We start from the raw sequence: 17382 nt of genomic DNA, 5'->3' as shown, positions 1-17382 counted from the left end.
GCTTCCACCATCTCCCCCGGCAGCAAGTTCCAGGCACTCACCACCCTCTGTGTAAAAAACTTGCCTCGCACATCCCCTCTCACCTTAAACCTATGTCCCCTAGTAACTGACTCTTCCACCCTGGGAAAAAGCTTCTGACTATCCACTCTGTCCATAGCGCTCATAACTTTGTAAACCTCTATCATGTCGCCCCTCCACCTCCCTCGTTCCAGTGAAAACAATCCGAGTTTTTCCAACCTCTCCTCATAGCTAATGCCCTCCAGACCAGGCAACATCCTGGTAAACCTCTTCTGTACCCTCTCCAAAGCCTCCACGTCCTTCTGGTTGTGTGGCGACCAGAATTGCACACAATATTCTAAGTGTGGCCTAACTAAAGTTCTGTACAGCTGCAGCATGACTTGCCTATTTTTATACTCTATGCCCCGACCGATGAAGGCAAGCATGCCGTATGCCTTCTTGACTACCTTATCCACCTGCGTTGCCACTTTCAGTGACCTGTGGACCTGTACGCCCAGATCTCTCTGCCTGTCAATACTCCTAAGGGTTCTGCCATTTACTGTATACTTCCCATCTGCATTAGATCTTCCAAAATGCATTACCTCACATTTGTCCGGATTAAACTCCATCTGCCATTTCTCCGCCCAAGTCTCCAACCAATCTATATCCTGCTGTATCCTCTGACAATCCTCATCAGTATCCGCAACTCCACCAACCTTTGTGTCGTCCGCAAACTTACTAATCAGACCAGCTACATTTTCCTCCAAATCATTTATATATACTACACCTCGGCTCACTTCTGACTGCTTATGCAAGGGCAGCTGATAGAACGATAGCCTAACATGAGCTTACCACAGAATTACACCATGTACCACCTGAGCCACTGGTGGGGCATAATGCAAATTTAAAAAATAAAATTAACTACAGGTTTATACACTTGCAAGTATAAACTATAAGATTTTAAGCTGCTGCTGCAATGTAGGAAGGGAGTTGCACTGCATTTTACATTATGTCACATAAATCCCTCAATTAAGTAATTAACATATAAGATTGCTCTGTGGCCACACACTCTCATACAAACAGCAAACATTACAAATGCTTCACTGTTACTTTCTAAAAACAAGACTATTGTGAAATTGATTCACCAGTGTAAGTAGGAGGTTGTATACACCTTGAAGGCTCTTTGCTAATAGATACAGAGGGACAGCCCTCAGGAAAGCTGTGCTTGACTTGATCTGTGCTTTTTTAAGATTAGACCATGTAACTGGATCAGAGCTGGTATCTGATCTACCTGCTCAATTATTTCCTATGCAGAAGTTCTCTACAGGGAAACACCTTTAATCAATTACAGGCTATTTACTGTGACTGAAGAAAATTTGCCCTTAAAGGGAATATACCAGAATAGCTACAATGCCTTTCTCTCCTGCAGAAGGGACCAGTTTATGGAGGTCCCAATGCTGTAGTTTGATAACTACTCTATGTGTCTAACTGCTCTCCTTTCGGGGAGGGGTGGGTGCGGGGACAAAGGGACACAGAAAGAGAAAGCTTGCGTTTCAAAAGCACCTTTCACAACCTCAGTACATCCCAATTGTTTCATAACCATTTTATGCACTTTTGAAATGCAGATACTTGTAATGTAGGGGAATGTATCAGTCAATTTGTGCACAGCAAGCTACCACAAACAGCAATGAAATAAATGACAACATCATCTCTTCCAGTGAGATTGGTTGAGGGACACCGGGAAAGCTCCCCATCAGTTTATCAAACAAAAAGACATTTTAGTTCTTAATCAAACTCCAGAGCTCAATACAAAAGCAAAATACTGCAGATGCTGGAAATTTGAAATAAAAACAGAAATTTCAGCAAAGACACAGCCTGGCAGCATCTTTGGAGAGAGGAAGAAAGTAAATGGCCGGAATTATTCGACCCCCCACCCCACAAAAGAGCGAAAAGCTTGGGGGGTGGGGGGGAGGGCGGCATAAAATGGAGTGGGAGGCTCGGGGTGGCCCTTCCCGACCTGCTCCTGCCTCCGCCGCCACTTTATGCATGGCGGCGGCAACGGAAAATGGCCTGCCCACCCCAGGACAATCAAGGCCCTTAAGTGGCCACTTAATGGCAAAAGCAGGCAGCTTTCTGATGGCTTGATGAGTTGGCGGGGGGGGTGGTGGAGGGGGCCTTCATGATCAGGCACCCTGTGCCCGACGGAGGGCTGGCCCTGTTGCCCCAACCATCCCCAACACCCAGCATACACCCCCCCAACCCCCCCCAATCAACAACCCTTGCCTTGCCGGGGACTGACCAATCACCGCCAGCGAGGCACCAAAAACTTAGCTTCGTTCCAAGGCTCCCCGACATCTTTCTTCTGATGGCTGAGTTGCAGTCCCAGCAGTGGCCACCGCTTCCGGTGGCGCTGCTAGCACTAAGTCCCACCTCAGACCAACATGCAGTCTGGATCCCCAGGCCTGGCGGAGGCGGGTTCCATCCACCGAGAGAAAAACTCCGGCCAATGTTTCAGGTCTGTGACTTTTCAAACGTCACAGATCTGCAACATTAACTCTGTTTCTCTCTGCAGAGTTCAATGACCCCTGATGTCATGGGAATTCACTTCTGGAACTCAACTGTTCTCCTCCCTACCCACCCTAAGAGAATCAACAAATATACAAAACAAAGAAGGTATTATGGCTGATTTTCTACCCCCACCCCCACACCATTCCTCACCCTCAGCCCCTCTTCCTGGCACTGGACTCTTCCCCAATGACTTTGTTGTGGGAAGAAGGCACAAGAAATTTGAGCATAGCTGCCAACCTCTCTAGCCCGAGATTGGGGCTTTCCGGCTGCTGTTTGGGGATCGGCAAGCAGAGGTAACCTGTAAACATCCTGGAGTAGGTAATTTTACATTTTAAAAAACCTACCTGTCTTTAGCCTGCCTCTAGAACACCATCAGACCTTCCAGTTGTCAAGGGCCCAGGGACAGGCAATAATTCCACGTTTCACTGGAGCTATCCCCCTACATCAGGGCACTCAATCACCAATAACCAAGGAAACTGAGGCAAGGGAATGAACCGCACTGTACACCTCATTCAAGTCCAGTGCCTCACATTCCTCCTGCAGGGAAGCCACAGAAATCCTAGGATGTGAAAATGACAGAAACAGGGAAACAGATCTCTGCACGTATTTTCTGCCAGAAACAGGCAATCCCTCTGGATCAAGAATTGGGAAAATTGATCCCGTTCAAGTCGCTTGTAAACGGCAGGTTCAGTTTGTATGGTTGCAAGCAGCTACACGGCCAAGTACAGAGCAATAGTAAGACTTTCCCTTCGAAAAGGGAATCATCACAAGGAGACTCTTTAACTTAAACATGTACTTATGAAAATTTTAAACGGGCAAGAATAAAATGTATGAACTTACTTCCTCGCACTGCTGTTTTCAGGAATGACTTTGCAAGGTCGGGTTCCCACTTGAACCACATGGGAGGTTGGTGTTATTGGGGGACCATTTGGAGATTGGAAATCCCAGCCACACAGGGTCAGCGTGGTCTCTCCATTAACAGGCGCACTTTTGGGAAGAAACTGAAATTTGAAGGAAATGGGAGAAGAAGTACAATGAGCATTCGTCAGCACAATGAACAGAATATGGCATGACAACACGCATCACTAAACTTTTAGTTTCTTTTGAAGAAAAGCTAAGTTTAGTTTTTCTCTTTTTGAAATAAGGACACATCAGAGATGGCCATGAAGCCACAGGAGGAGAGATCTTCAGAACAGATGCAATGTCTGTTACAACAGGTATGAGCGAAACCATGGGAAAGCAGTGCACGGGAGGAAAATGTAGCGGCAATGTCACTGAACTGGTAATCCAGAGGCCCAGGCTAATGCCTTGGAGACACGAGTTCAAATCTTACCATGGCAACTGGTGTAAATTTAAATTCAATTAAGTAATAAAAATCTGGAATTGAAAGCTAGTCTCAGTAATGGTGCTAGGAAACTATAATTGATTGTCATAAAAACCCATCTGGTTCACTAATGTCCTTTAGGGAGGGAAATCTGCCGTTCTTACCTGGTCTGGCCCATATGTGACTCCAGACCCACAGCAATGCGGTTGACTCTTAACTGCCCTTTGAAATGACCGGGTAAGCCATTCAGTTGTCAAGGGAAATTAGGGATGGGCAACAAATGCTGGCCTTATCAGCAATGCCCACATCCCATGAAAGAATTTTTAAAAAGAGAAAAGGGTCAAAAAGATTATTTTTTCAGAGATTAATACCGAAAGGCAATGGACTTTAGAAGTTTTCAAGATATTAAGCGAAACAGAGAAGGGTCGATTGGGAGAAACTATTTCTGCCAATGGGGTCATAAAGGACTAGTCAAAAAATTAGAGCCAGACCTTTCATGCAAAGGGCAGTAGAAGTTTGGAACACTCTTCCACAAATGGCAATTGATGCTAGATCAATTGCAGATTTTAAAACTGAGATTGATAGATTTTTGTTAACCCAAGGTATTAAGGGATACGAGGCAAAGGCATGTACATGCAGTTAGGTTACAGGTCAGGCATGATCTCATTGAATGGTTGAACAGGCTCAAGGAGCTAAATGGCCAGCTCCTGTTCCTATGATCCTATAATGGTCAATTTCTCAATCACATGTCTACCTGGTGTTAAACCACAGGTCACCATCTTTCCCATCTCTCCCCCTAGCATTTAGTTCACCGCTTTGCATCATAGTTACTTTTCTCCCCAGCTTTATTTTCAATTTCCGTACCTTGGTCTCCAACTTGCTCCTCTCTAAAAAAAAACTAAGAATTTATACATTTTTTTAAAAACTTACTTCCTGCATGGCCAATTGCAACTGAGGTCCTATAATCTAACATCCTGTGAGTAAGAAGTTCCAAGATGTTACCGCTGGGGTTAAATATAAATTTGTTAATTTGACTCACTTTTTCCATTTAGTCATATACATTTTTATAAACAATATATGAAGTAATGGCCTAATCCATTTGCAAATCGGATATTCACTGGTTCTAGTGCAAGAGCAAGTGTAAATAGAGAGCTCAAGTGGTTCTTATTCAGACATTTGTTCTGACTTACATATCAAATACCTTGTATTTTCCATATTGATCTTAAAAGTAAATTATAGAAGAGGAATCATTAGAGCCGAAACACACACACATGTACAAACGCATATGCCCGCCTTTGTTTTGCCTGCCTTCTAATGTCACTTGATACTTTTCTACCTCCTGTTACCAACTTTACTTCCTTCCAATTTGATTTACCCCTCAGGTTCCCATCCCCCTGACAAGCTAATTTAAACCCTCCCCAATAGCATTAGCAAATCTCCCTGTGAGGATATTAGTTCTGGTCCAGATCTCTCCATGAGTGCTTACAGAGACAGAGTTTGAGAGGTGAGAGCCATAAAGCAACATGTGGGCATTTTAAGTTGGGAGTTGAAGCAAGAAAGTCCAGGAGGAATTGCTCTGTCATTGTTAGCAATATCACTTATTCATGCGGGTATCCAAAATCAAAGAGGTGTTTTGGGAGTTGGAGGAAATTGAGAGAGTTGGAGGATTGCCTCACTGGATGCTAGCGGGAGAATCCCCAGGAGATCTCATACCTCAGAAGACAGCTCAGAAACTAAGGGAAATTGAAGTGAATTCCTAAGAGCTGTGGTACACTTTGGATTGATCCCAGGAGAAGTGAACAAACCGTCAAGATGCTGTAACGTATAGGGGAATTCTTGGGGTGGAAGTAACAGTCAAACAGAAGTGTTTGTGGTGAGATTTAGAGTTTACAGTTTTCATGTTTTGTTAAGAATTGAAGTTGGAAGTATAAGTGTTTCCCAATTGTAGTGTTAGATTAGTAGTGTTTTGCTTTGTTTAACTATTGTACAGTAAAGTTTTTTGTTTAAACTGTGAAATCTTGCAATGTAATTCTTTCAGTAATAACTGGGAATTCAACTTCCTCTTTTTACAAGTTACAAACTTGTAACGGGATCGTAACAGGTTCAATCATTCAATTCACTCAGTGGTGAGAATGGAGATATGCCAAACCACAATGCAGAATCTCAGACGACTGCCATTATATAAAATTTGCAGTCCTGTGCAATCTCTAAATGTTCAAAGTTCAATCTTCAGCAGACAAAGCACAAAGTTCACTTGGACACAGTAGGGCGGTGTTAGGTGTCAAATCACTTTCACATAAAATAGGTTAATGTTGATTGCTGTTGGCTTTACGCTTAGGACAAGCTGCTAGAACAGTCAGTCATTCAACAGTTTAAAAATTGGCCACTTATATCTGTGGTTTATACAAACCCTAATCTAAGTAGAACTCATCTGAGACGACCAATTACAACATTCTACCATGCAACTTTACACCTAATAACCTGTACATTTATGCTGGTGCCGTGCCTGGATCTCCACACACTCTCAATAGTTTGGCTAATAGGTTTTATTCTCGATCCTCTTAAAGGTATTTACTCATCTTCAGTTCTTACTCCCATCCTCTTTACCAATCAATCTTCCAGCACTTCATTCAAGTGTGAGCATTGGCAGTGAGTGTCACCAGGTCATATCACATTATAGCCAAGCACAATTCTGTCATGTCCAACGTGCAGACATATACACTTTCAACAGGATTTCCAAGTGGGAATCTTAGCGGATCTTTTCCTTACTAATCTTCGGGCATCCCGGCCAACTTTAGCACTCATACTGCACTCTAGCTGAGATCAGCACAGGCTAGGAAAAGAAAGAAAGAAAGAGAGAGGAAGACAGAGAATGAGAAAGAAAAAGAGGGGGGGCAGGATTTTATCCCAGCGACGGGTGTCCCAGTGACAGGCGGGAAGACAGGGGGAGAACCTGCCTCTGCTCTCCATCGGACTCCCATTGCAATTTAACGGCAAACAACCAATTAACTGCCCGCCGTCAGGGATGCCGTCACTTTAAGGGATGAGCTTCCGTCTCCAGAGCTGCCAGTCAATCCAAAGGCTGGCAGCTCTGCAGTACTGGCAGTGTGACTGGGAGCGGTGACCACTGCTGGTACTGCAGGCAACCTGCAGTGAACAAGATGACGGAGACCCCGGGACAGGTGAGTAGGGTCGGGGTTACTGAAGCCAGTCAGGCAGGCCCCGGCAACGGGATTGGGGGGGGGGGTGGCGGTTAGTGAGGATGGGAGAGTGCTTCCCGGGGAGGCAGCCATCTCTACCAGGGGGCCTCTCTGTGGGCCATAGATTGCCCCCAAAGGAGGAACCACCTGTAACCCCACTAGGAGGCGGTCAGGTCTCATCTGGCAGTGTTTCCATGTGCCATTGGGCCCCTCCATCCTCCATAAAATTGGAGTGGAAGCAGGAAGAGGCCCTTAAGTGACCATAAATCGGCCTTCCCCGCCCAGACTAAATGACAGGACGTCAGGAACAGCACCTCTAACTATTTTGTTTCCCCTCCACCGCCTCTGTTCCCGTCTGCAAGAGTGAGATAAAATCCTTCCCAGAGAATGAGAAAGAGAAAAAAAAATAAGAGAGAGTGAGAAAGAGAGAGAGAGAGAAAGTGAGACCTGCATTTATATAGTGTTTTTTAAGCCAGTCCCAAAGCGCTCTATAGTCAATGAAGTACTGTTGTATTATTGTATTCACCACAATTTGTGCACAGCAATCTCTCACAAACAGCAATGAAATAAATGACCAGATTAATTGTTCTCGTGTTGGTTGAAGGATAAATGTTGTATAAAAAACTGGGAGACCTCCCCCGTTCTTCTTCAAATGGTGCTGTGGGATCTTTTACATGCACCCAAGAAAACAGATGTGTCCTCAGTGTAACATCCGATCTGCAAGGCGACACCTCCAGAGGTGCAGCACTTCCTCCATAATAAAAAAAGAGTTGAATTCGTAGAAAGCCTTTCACAACATCCCAAAGTGCTTTACAGGCAATGGAGTACTGCATTCAGCTGAGATTATGTGCTCAATTCTCTGGATATTTTTAGAAACCTACCTCAACAACAACAGGTGAACAAGTAACTGGCAACCACGTTTTCTGACATTCCTGCTGCCGGGTGCATGATCCATCACACCAACCACACTTCATAAAGGAAGGTGCTATTTGACATGCTTTGCAGGTAAGGAAGTGATGACAGCCTGGTCCATCGACTGGTACTTGGGTCACCTGAAATCAAGAAAGGAGATTCACATATTTCCTTTGTGTGATGTAACAAAACGTTTTTCAGAAGAAATCCTCAATTTAATCACAAAATCATTATGAATTAGATAATATATTAGCTGTGCTGCATGAGAAGGGGTAACCCATATAGAGGTGCATTTGAATCCCCTGATTTTATTACATCCTTGAAATACATTTCCAGCTCACGTCAGTCTTCATAAAATGAACAGTTGAACCTAAGAACTGGCTGATTATTTTTGTTTTGCACAAGTTCCTCAGTTTTTGTTAGCTTGCAGATACATTATCAGCAGAAAACCCAGCTCTTTTTCTGCTTTCGATATTCTAAATCAGCCAATAAGCTACATTAGTCCTAAAGGAGGACATATTTTTCAGTGTCCATGGCAACAAGAACAAGAACTTGTACTTACATAAGCACCTTTATTGTAGAAAACTGTCCCAAGGCACTTCACAAATGCGCAACCAAAACAAAAATGAATGCTGAGCCAAAGGAGGAGATAACAGGAGAGCTGACCAAAAACTTGGTCAAAACGATGAGCTTTGGGAGCGTTTTAAAGGAGGAGAGGGACGTGGAGAAGCAGAGGAGCATACGGAAGGAATTCGTGAGCGTGGAGCTTAGACAGCTGGAGGCACAGCCACCAAAGGGAAGTGGAATACACAAGAGGCCAGAATTTGGGAACAGAGTGTTTAGTGAGAGGGGTAGCTCGTAGGGCTAAGGAGGTTACAGAGATAAGGAAGGGCAAGGTTGCACAGAGATTCAAACATGTGGTTGGAAATTTTACATTAGAAGCAATGGGGAACATAGAACAGGTTAGCACGCATAGGGGTGATGGGTTAGTGGGATTAGTGCAGGCAGCACAGTTTTGGATGAGCTGTAGTTTACAGAGCAGGAAGGATAGGAGCTGGTTAAGAGAGCACTGGCATAGTGAGGTTGAGAAGTGGCAAAGGCATGGATGAGAATTTCAGTCGTAAATGGGGTGAGGTAAGTAAGGTGAAAGTAGGTGGTCATTGTGATGGAGAAGTTATGGGGTTAGAAGCTCAGCTCGGGGTCAAATAGGATGCCTAGAACCTATTTAGATTAGATGTGTTGGAAAGCATCATGTACGGTTAATTATATCTCAGGAGGAACGGATATTTATTGGTCTGTCCAAAATTCAAACACCATCTTGTAAGAATTTCATACAACCTCTGTCCCATGTACATAGCATTTGTCATCAGCAATATTTCACAATATATTTCCAAATTTTTTAGACTTAAAAGATTTGAGAACCAGGCAAGGAAAGGTCACAGGATGTTGATGCACCAACATGTTGTATTACAGACTATTAGCTCATGAGTTTCTTTCTATTCCTGGCCTGTTTCCATCTCAGCTGTTCCCCTAAAGAATATGCCAAACAATTTTCTACATCAGAAAGCAGACAATTTAAAAAAATATAAGCTATGAGTTAGTTTTATTTTAATTTGTTCATGGGATGTGGGCGTCGCTGGCCAGGCCAGCATTTATTGCCCATCCCTAACTGCCCTTGAGAAGGTGGTGGTGAGCTGCCTTCTTGAACCACTGCAGTCCATGTGAGGTAGGTGCACCCACAGTGCTGTTAGGGAGTTCCAGGATTTTGACCCAGTGACAGTGAAGGAACGGCGATATAGTTCCAAGTCAGGATTGTGTGTGGCTTGGAGGGGAACTTGCAGGTGGTGGTGTTCCCATGTGTTAGCTGCCCTTGTTCAACCCAAACCAGTTACTTACAGATGATTCAAGAATAACTCTGGTAGAGATTTAGGTCATTAAATTAATTTCTTGGTCAAGAATAGTGTTATGAGGTAAAAAGAGGGGAGCAAAAAGAAAAAAAAGTAAACAGTGAAAGGACACATGTTTTAATTTCTGGAAACATTTCTTAATGTGTTGTTCTCCAAAGTCTATATCCCCAACAGCAACTGCAATGCAAAACTGCATTCTTCCTGATAAAAACACTACATATATAATTAATCTTGAGTCTCTTTTGGAACACAAAAACTGGAGCTTGGAAATGGAAGGTTGGTTATTTCAATGACATCTGGGTTTCTGGTTTGTTTATGAACAATTCATGACACTCTCATAAACTAACAGCAGACTCTTCTTCCCCAATTCTTACCTTTTTTCCAGTGACAAACAGCAAAGAGTCATCCAAACGGGCAACTTTTCGGGAAACGGGGTCTGACTCACTCAAGCTGAAGTTCGCATGTGGTCTAAAGGATCTTTGAATAATCACCTGCAAAAAGAAAGGACTCGAGAGCTTTACAGGAGAGTTTCTAAAACTCAAATATCAAAGCAAAGGCTGCTAAGAGCAGAGCATTTCAATAACATACATTTAAGTTGCATTTTCATGACTGAAGTGTCTCCCAATTATAGTGCTGAACAGCTGAAAATTTAGATCACATTCAGTATTTCAAAGTCCTGATTGACAATCCAGTTTGGGTGAGAGTTACACCTGCAGAAGGATTGTCCCCCTTGACAACTAATGTTGTACACTTTCCAAAGTTCAACTGGTAAATCAGAACTGTTACGACCGAGCTGGGAGGAGGGCACTGTTAAATCTAGTCCCACTACTCCACAGGTCACAACATATATTTAAAAATTTTCTCACTTACTGATACAGTCAATCATATACCCTATTTTTCCCATAATAGAACACACTAACCAGGTTTCTTTAATGAACAACAACATTATCAGTTTATTATAGAACAAGTCTTAACTAGTAATGAAGTAAAGCACAAACAGACAGATAGAAATTTTTTAAGTTCCCTTTTTACCTTAGCCCCTCATACTCACATCCATACATACATACACCGATTAACCAGAAAAATAAAAGGGATTTTTTTATAATTCAGAGCTCTGTTACAGACAAAAAAGCACTTGGGCTGATTACTTGCTCATTTTTGAAGAAAACAGCAGATGAGATATGCTGTTCCAAAACTGGCATACAGGCTAGCCTCCAAGTACACGTAGACAGGTCACTAGGATCTTTTAGAACAGTTCTTTTCAGGTGGCGTTGAGAATTATTTTTGGCAGGCTTTCTTCAAAGACAAGAGACAAGATGAATTGACACAGCGAACTTCTCAGGGTCTTTTAGAGATGCTGGAAAGCGAGTTGGGTCATGGTCTTCTCTCCTTCCTTGACTTCATCTTCAGGCTAACTTTATCAGCTGCTCACTCCAGAAGGTAAAACACACACACCCCGCTACAACCAAAAGCCTGCGAGTTTTCTGCTCTCTCAAGTGCGCTCTGCTGCTGCTGGACTTGTCAAATCAAGAGGCGCAACTGATTCTCTACCCACATTTTCCCCTGTCACCAGGGTTTCTGTTCTATTTTTAACTTGAGTTATGTGACAACCAGTAAACATTGTTGCCAAGTTAGTTCTTTCAGTGTCCTCTTGAAAAAAAACTGGTCCAACATTTATTCAGTTTGACTATGAATTCCTTAAAAAATATTTGAACCAAAAAAAAATCATTTCCATAACAGAACACAAGTGGTGATTTAAAATGGAACCCTCTCACAAGGCTGGTACAGTGGTTAGCACCACAGCCTCAAAGCTCCAGCAACCTGGGTTTGGTTATGGGTCCTGCCTGTGTGGAGTTTGCAAGTTCTCCCTGTTACTGTGTGGGTTTCTGCCGGGTGCTCCGGTTTCCTCCCACAGCCAAAGACTTACAGGTCGATAGGTAAATTGGCCATTGTAAATTGCCCCTAGTGTAGGTAGGTGGTGGGGATGTGGTAGGGAATATGGGATTAATGTAGAATTAGTATAAATGGGTGGTTGTTGGTTGGCACAGACTCAGTGGGCTGAAGGGCCTGTTTCAGTGCTGTATGACTAAGGTGGAACTGTTATTGGTAACCTTAGCAACAGTACTGGTTTCACCAATAACAGATAATTACTATTTAAAGATACTTTTTTTTAAAGATTTATAGTTTGTCTCTATACCCAACTTGTCACCAACTTGTAACTAAGTTAGAATGGGGAATTATAGTTCAGCCTTCTTCTTCCCCCTCTGTGTAACCATTACCACATTGTGGGCTCATAGATATCTCGGGCGAGAATGAAAGATCATTGGGTTGTCACATATTGAGAGTATCTTATGTTAGTGTTCTCAAACTGGTCCCAAATTTCCTCAGAGCTTGAATAGACAACCTCTCCCCAAGGCTGTACCCCAGACAGTCCATAACGTCTGGGCACTGTTCAACCCGATGCATACTTCCATACCCACAAATGTTGTTAATCTTTGACATTTCCACCATTGCTGAAACCTTAAGATTTGACTTCTCAAATACACTCCTGCCAATCTCCATTGGTTCTGTCTCTTTTCACAATCAAATTCAAATTTGTTGTCCTTGTTTATGAATCCCTTAATGGTGTTGAACCCACCACCCCCTCCCAGCCCAAAACCATCACCACCACCTCCCCTTCTCCAACCCCTTCTTGTCCACATGACACAGTCTCCTAGTCTGTCCTCATGTGCACCTACCGAGCATTTCAAACTCAGTGGCAGGGATCTATCCACCATCTAGATCCTACCAACTGAACCTCCCTCTCCAAATCCCTTCCATTCACTATTCCCATCCCCATTTCTGAAAGTCTCCTGGAAACCTAGCTTTTCAACTCCACATTTGGTCAGCTCTCAAAACTTGCCTACAACTGTTTTTCCAATTTTTAATATGTGAAGTGTTTTAGAATGTTTTGTTAAATCAAAGGTGTCATTCTAGTGAAGCTATTGCAGAACAGTGATGAACATTTGTCAACAGTCAATGTACTTCAAAAATAACTCCGCATGTGATGTTTTGAGAGGTTTCAAAGATTCACTATATAACACAATTTTTTTTTATTAATCTGAAGGCTGTACTTTCAATATTGTGACTGGAAGATGATCATGAAATTCCCTCCAAACATAAATTCCCTTAGACTCAGAGGAATTGAAAACAGGAGGGGGAATGTTGCCATCAGACGCAAATGAAAAGGTCTGCTGACCTAATGTTCCATTTCACTCCATTAAGTTGCCTTTGCAAAATCAAGGAAACAGATTGGGGAATTAGTGCTTCTTTTTAATGCTAAATATTCACTGAAGAATCGGACTGCTAGGAAGTGCCTCTTACTCATACTGGTACGCTGGGAGGAATGCCAAGAGCCAGATTAATCCAGGTTAAAGAATAAAGATTAGTGGCAGCACAACTGAATGAGGTAAGTTCTTGATGTGCATCACTCAGTTCCTGTGAGGTAAACAAATGTTTAGCCCAAAACCTCTATTCGCTTAAGGAATTTACATAGAAATTTCAACATGGAATTTGGACAGGGAGAGCAAGATCAAAAAATTTCTGTTGGCTGATTTCTAGCGTGCCATCTGAATATTTTCCAAAATGCAGACCATTTGGTACAGTTAATACTTTTTCTGGCAAATAGCAGAAATAACACAAGTCATGCAGTTTATACGGAAAAGGTAACTGTGTGTAATTGAAATAAAACATGAAAGGAGATTCGCTCAACTGCACGTTGAAAATCTGAAGAAACAGGACATGACAGTGAGATGCAAGTCCACTAAATATTCGTTTTGTTGCATTTACTAATACACTGGTTATCACAATTAGGTATGCCACAGTAAGAATTAATTCTCTTCAAAACAGTTACATGATGAACTGGCATCTTAAGGTTCAATTTCTTTCCAATTGGGGCTAAACTGTAATGGCAATTACAACCATATGGTTGCAACTTGATCTACTCTAGTTTCCATGTCCTGTCTGCATTTGGACTATAGGGGAATATCACATATCTTACAATGCTGGTACCAGAATAGGGGCAGACATGTAATAAGTTCATTACACCCAAAGACCATTGTGTAATGTCTCAGCAAGAAAGCTCAAAATCAATTGTACCGTCTCCTGGAATTCCATAGGCACAATTGCACCAGTAGCAGTAAAATGTTATGATGGCACTCAATGTTTTAGCCACAGGCTCTTTCCAGGTAAAGATCACGGATGACCATTTTCAACAAAGCTGGTAAATAGATATATTAAAAAGCGTAACACCATGCAGTAGAAAAAAAGACTTGCATTAATATAGACTTTCACTATCATAGGACGTCCCAAGGCGCTTTACAGCCAATGAAGTACTCCTGAAGTGGAGTCACTGTTGTAAAGTAGGAAATGCAGCAGCCAATTTGCACACAGCAAGTTTCCACACAAACAGCAATGCAATAATGACCAGATAATATGTTTTTGAGGAATAAATATTGGCCAATATACTGGGAATAACTCCCCTTTGAAAATAGTGCCATGCGATCTTTTGCATCCAGCTAAAAGGGCAGACAGGGCCTTAATTTAATGTCTTATCTGAGAAACAACACCTCTGACAATGTAGCATTCCCTCAGTACTGCACTAGAGTGTCAGCTTTGATTTTTGAGCTCAAGTCCAAGAGCAGGACATGAACCCACCACTTTCTAACTCAGAGATGTGAGTACTACCAACTGAGCCATGGCTGACACCAAAGGCCATTTCTAAGGTATAGGGCACCACTATCAGAACCCATATGGCAAGTCATCAAGCATCTGTGCAACATCCCATTGTGTTCATCAATAGAAATGACCAATTGAGATCTATCCAAATGATAATGCACTATCAATTCATAGCTTCACAAGACTTCCCATGACAATCATTTGATAAAAGAATCATGAGTTTCAGGATGAAGACAGGTTGAATAGTTGGCTCTTCAGAGATCTGGATAACCCACTTGATACATGACACCAATACATACCTCGACAATGAGCATATAACACATACATTCAAAAAGGTAGGGACATGCCAAGAAAAGACATACAGTTATGTACATCTGAAGGGCAGAAACATCATAACACAGGCATTTCAAGCAATGGATTTGCTGTCTGGATCCCATTTGAGGTGCTGTTCAAAATGCCTGAAGACGATAATGATGATGTATAATGATGATGCAATACGCAGCCATCAAAAAAGCAAAAATACCTTTGTCTGAACTAGCAGCAGCCATAAACCATAAGGAATGGTTAACAGAAGCCCATCAGCCACTGCTCGGAGCAATACAGATTCCCTAGGTTCCACCTAAACAGCTCTTTCTTTGAATTCTGTCTTTATGTTTCAGTTACATTTTTCTAAATATACATTAGCCTTTGTTCAATGGCATTGAATAGTACAGCACAGAAGGAGGCCTTTTCAACTTGGGGACACAGATTGAAGGTTTTGGGCAAGAGTTGCAGGAATAAATATGAGGAGGAAGGTTTATTACGCAGCTGGTGGTAACAACCTGGACCTCGCTGTCCGCAAGGATGGTGGAAGCAGAAACAATCAATGACTTCAAAAGGAAATTGGATGGCCACTTCAAGGAAACAGACTTGCAGGGCTACAGGGATCGAGCGGGGGATTGGGACTGACTGAATAGCTCCATGAAGAGCCAGCATCGATGAGCCAAATGGCCTCCTTCTGTGCCGCAAATGACTCTATGACTCTAACTAGCTACTCTTAATCTCATTTCCCTACCATTTCCCTTTTATATTCATGCCTCTCAAATAAGTGTCTGATTCCATTTTAAATGATCCTATAGTCCCTACCTCAATTTCCCAGTGATAGTCAAATTCCTTGAGATTTGGTTTGGAGTGGACAACGCAGAGGTGATCCATGAGGAACTCTGCTATTCTCAGTGTCTGTCCCTGCCCTGTGACTTTGTGAATCTGGTGCCAAGTCATTGAAACTTTCTGCAAAAAAGATCTAACTGATTCACAGAATCAGCTTTGAGGAGTTGCTAGGTTTTCATCTTGTCATGCAGGCCCCATATGCCAAGAATGAGGCACACATTATTTCGCCACATGAACATTAAAACTTAAAATTGCTGCTGGGAAGAAAAGAGGGCCTATCACAAGGAATTGTCAGGCCCCTCGCTGGAAAGACCTTTTTTGCATACTGACAGACAGTGTTGGAACAAAGGACCCAGTCCCTGCTTCTCCAATACATCGAAGACCTGGTCGGGCCAGTTTAGCCACATGACTAACGAGCTGTTGGAGTTTTTTTGAATTTGAACTTGGCACAGAGTTTTAAAACTCAGAAAGCTGTATGCTCCTGGACTGAAAAGATCTCTCCCCTGTCTGCTCTCATCTCACTCTCACCAGCTTCGGAAACCACTGAAGACATATGGAGCCCAAGAGAGAAAAGTCTCCTACAGTGAACAAGGTTTAAGAAGAATACTGGGCCCAACGAAAAGCAAGATCTACCTACAATCAAGGACTACAGCAAGCTCGAAGCACAGTAACAAAAACCCTCTTCAGAGATTGCCTCAAACCTCTCCACTATTTTTCTTCTGCTCTTTTCTGTCTCTATTTGCATGTGCGTATTGCGTATGCTTGCTAGCGTGGGCACAGCGTGTATCCGTAGGCATTAACCGAATTAGAGTTTAAGTTTAAGTGTTAATAAATTTCACTTTTCTTCTTTAAACCTAAGAAGGCCTGTTTGTGCTCATTTATTTGCCTTATAATTGGAAAGTGGTGAACAAGGATTCACCAAGGGGGAGCTTAAAAATTAAATCCTGTTACAATAAGACCAGGTGAAGGCTGAAAGAGACCCCCAGACACCTTTCTCACCTGGTCGTAACAATCTTCAGATATTTAATAAATATTTTTGTCTTCAGATATTTCTAATCTTTCTATGCAGCACACAGAGGACACTAACAAAGCTTTACTTTGATTTAGTTGATTCATTGTAGCCAATAATGAAGTATACTGGGGCTCACTAGCGGCTTATAACATTGATTGATAAGTGTCAGCATACCCTTCACGTTGTCACTATATTGCCTGATAGCACCTCGAGGAAAGTGAAGAGGTCATAGTTTGGATTTCCAGATGCTGGTTTTGAGGATTCCAGATTGTTTCCTGTCCCTTTATCACTCCTGTTGCTGTTGGTCTTTGTAATCGTTGCAGTTAGCCTCTTCCATGCAGTCACCTTCACCTCAGTCTGCTCTTCAGGTTTCTTGCTGGCTAGATTTGCCCTCTGGATGGTGAAGTCTTCTTCAAAGAGAGCGAAGCTTCATGTAGATGCTGGGTGAGTTCATCCACAACGGGTATAAGTGACATAATACTTTTGCTGAGAGTAACCAGGGGACTCATAAAAGTGAAGAACTTAAGGTAATTGAAATCAGCAGAGAAAAAGTATTGGAGAAACTTGAGAGACTGAAAGCTTGACAAATCCCTAGGA

General features: G+C 42.5%; 1 protein-coding gene across 3 annotated transcripts in view; it reads right to left on the bottom strand.

Moving 5' to 3' along the window:
* mst1rb (macrophage stimulating 1 receptor b) overlaps positions 1-17382 on the bottom strand; it is a 131269-nt gene that overhangs the window by 59337 nt on the left and 54550 nt on the right. For all 3 annotated transcript variants that reach the window (XM_068052055.1, XM_068052054.1, XM_068052056.1), the window contains 3 exons: positions 10283-10399; positions 7971-8141; positions 3406-3566 (listed from right to left, as the gene is read on the bottom strand). In XM_068052055.1, coding sequence (XP_067908156.1) covers positions 3406-3566; positions 7971-8141; positions 10283-10399 — 449 coding nt within the window. The remainder of the gene's footprint in view (positions 1-3405; positions 3567-7970; positions 8142-10282; positions 10400-17382) is intronic.

This window comes from Heterodontus francisci, chromosome 19, assembly GCF_036365525.1.
Source record: "Heterodontus francisci isolate sHetFra1 chromosome 19, sHetFra1.hap1, whole genome shotgun sequence".
Lineage (NCBI taxonomy): Eukaryota > Metazoa > Chordata > Chondrichthyes > Heterodontiformes > Heterodontidae > Heterodontus > Heterodontus francisci.
Note: the sequence above shows the minus strand (reverse complement) of the source record. Positions and strands in the feature narration are given on the sequence as shown.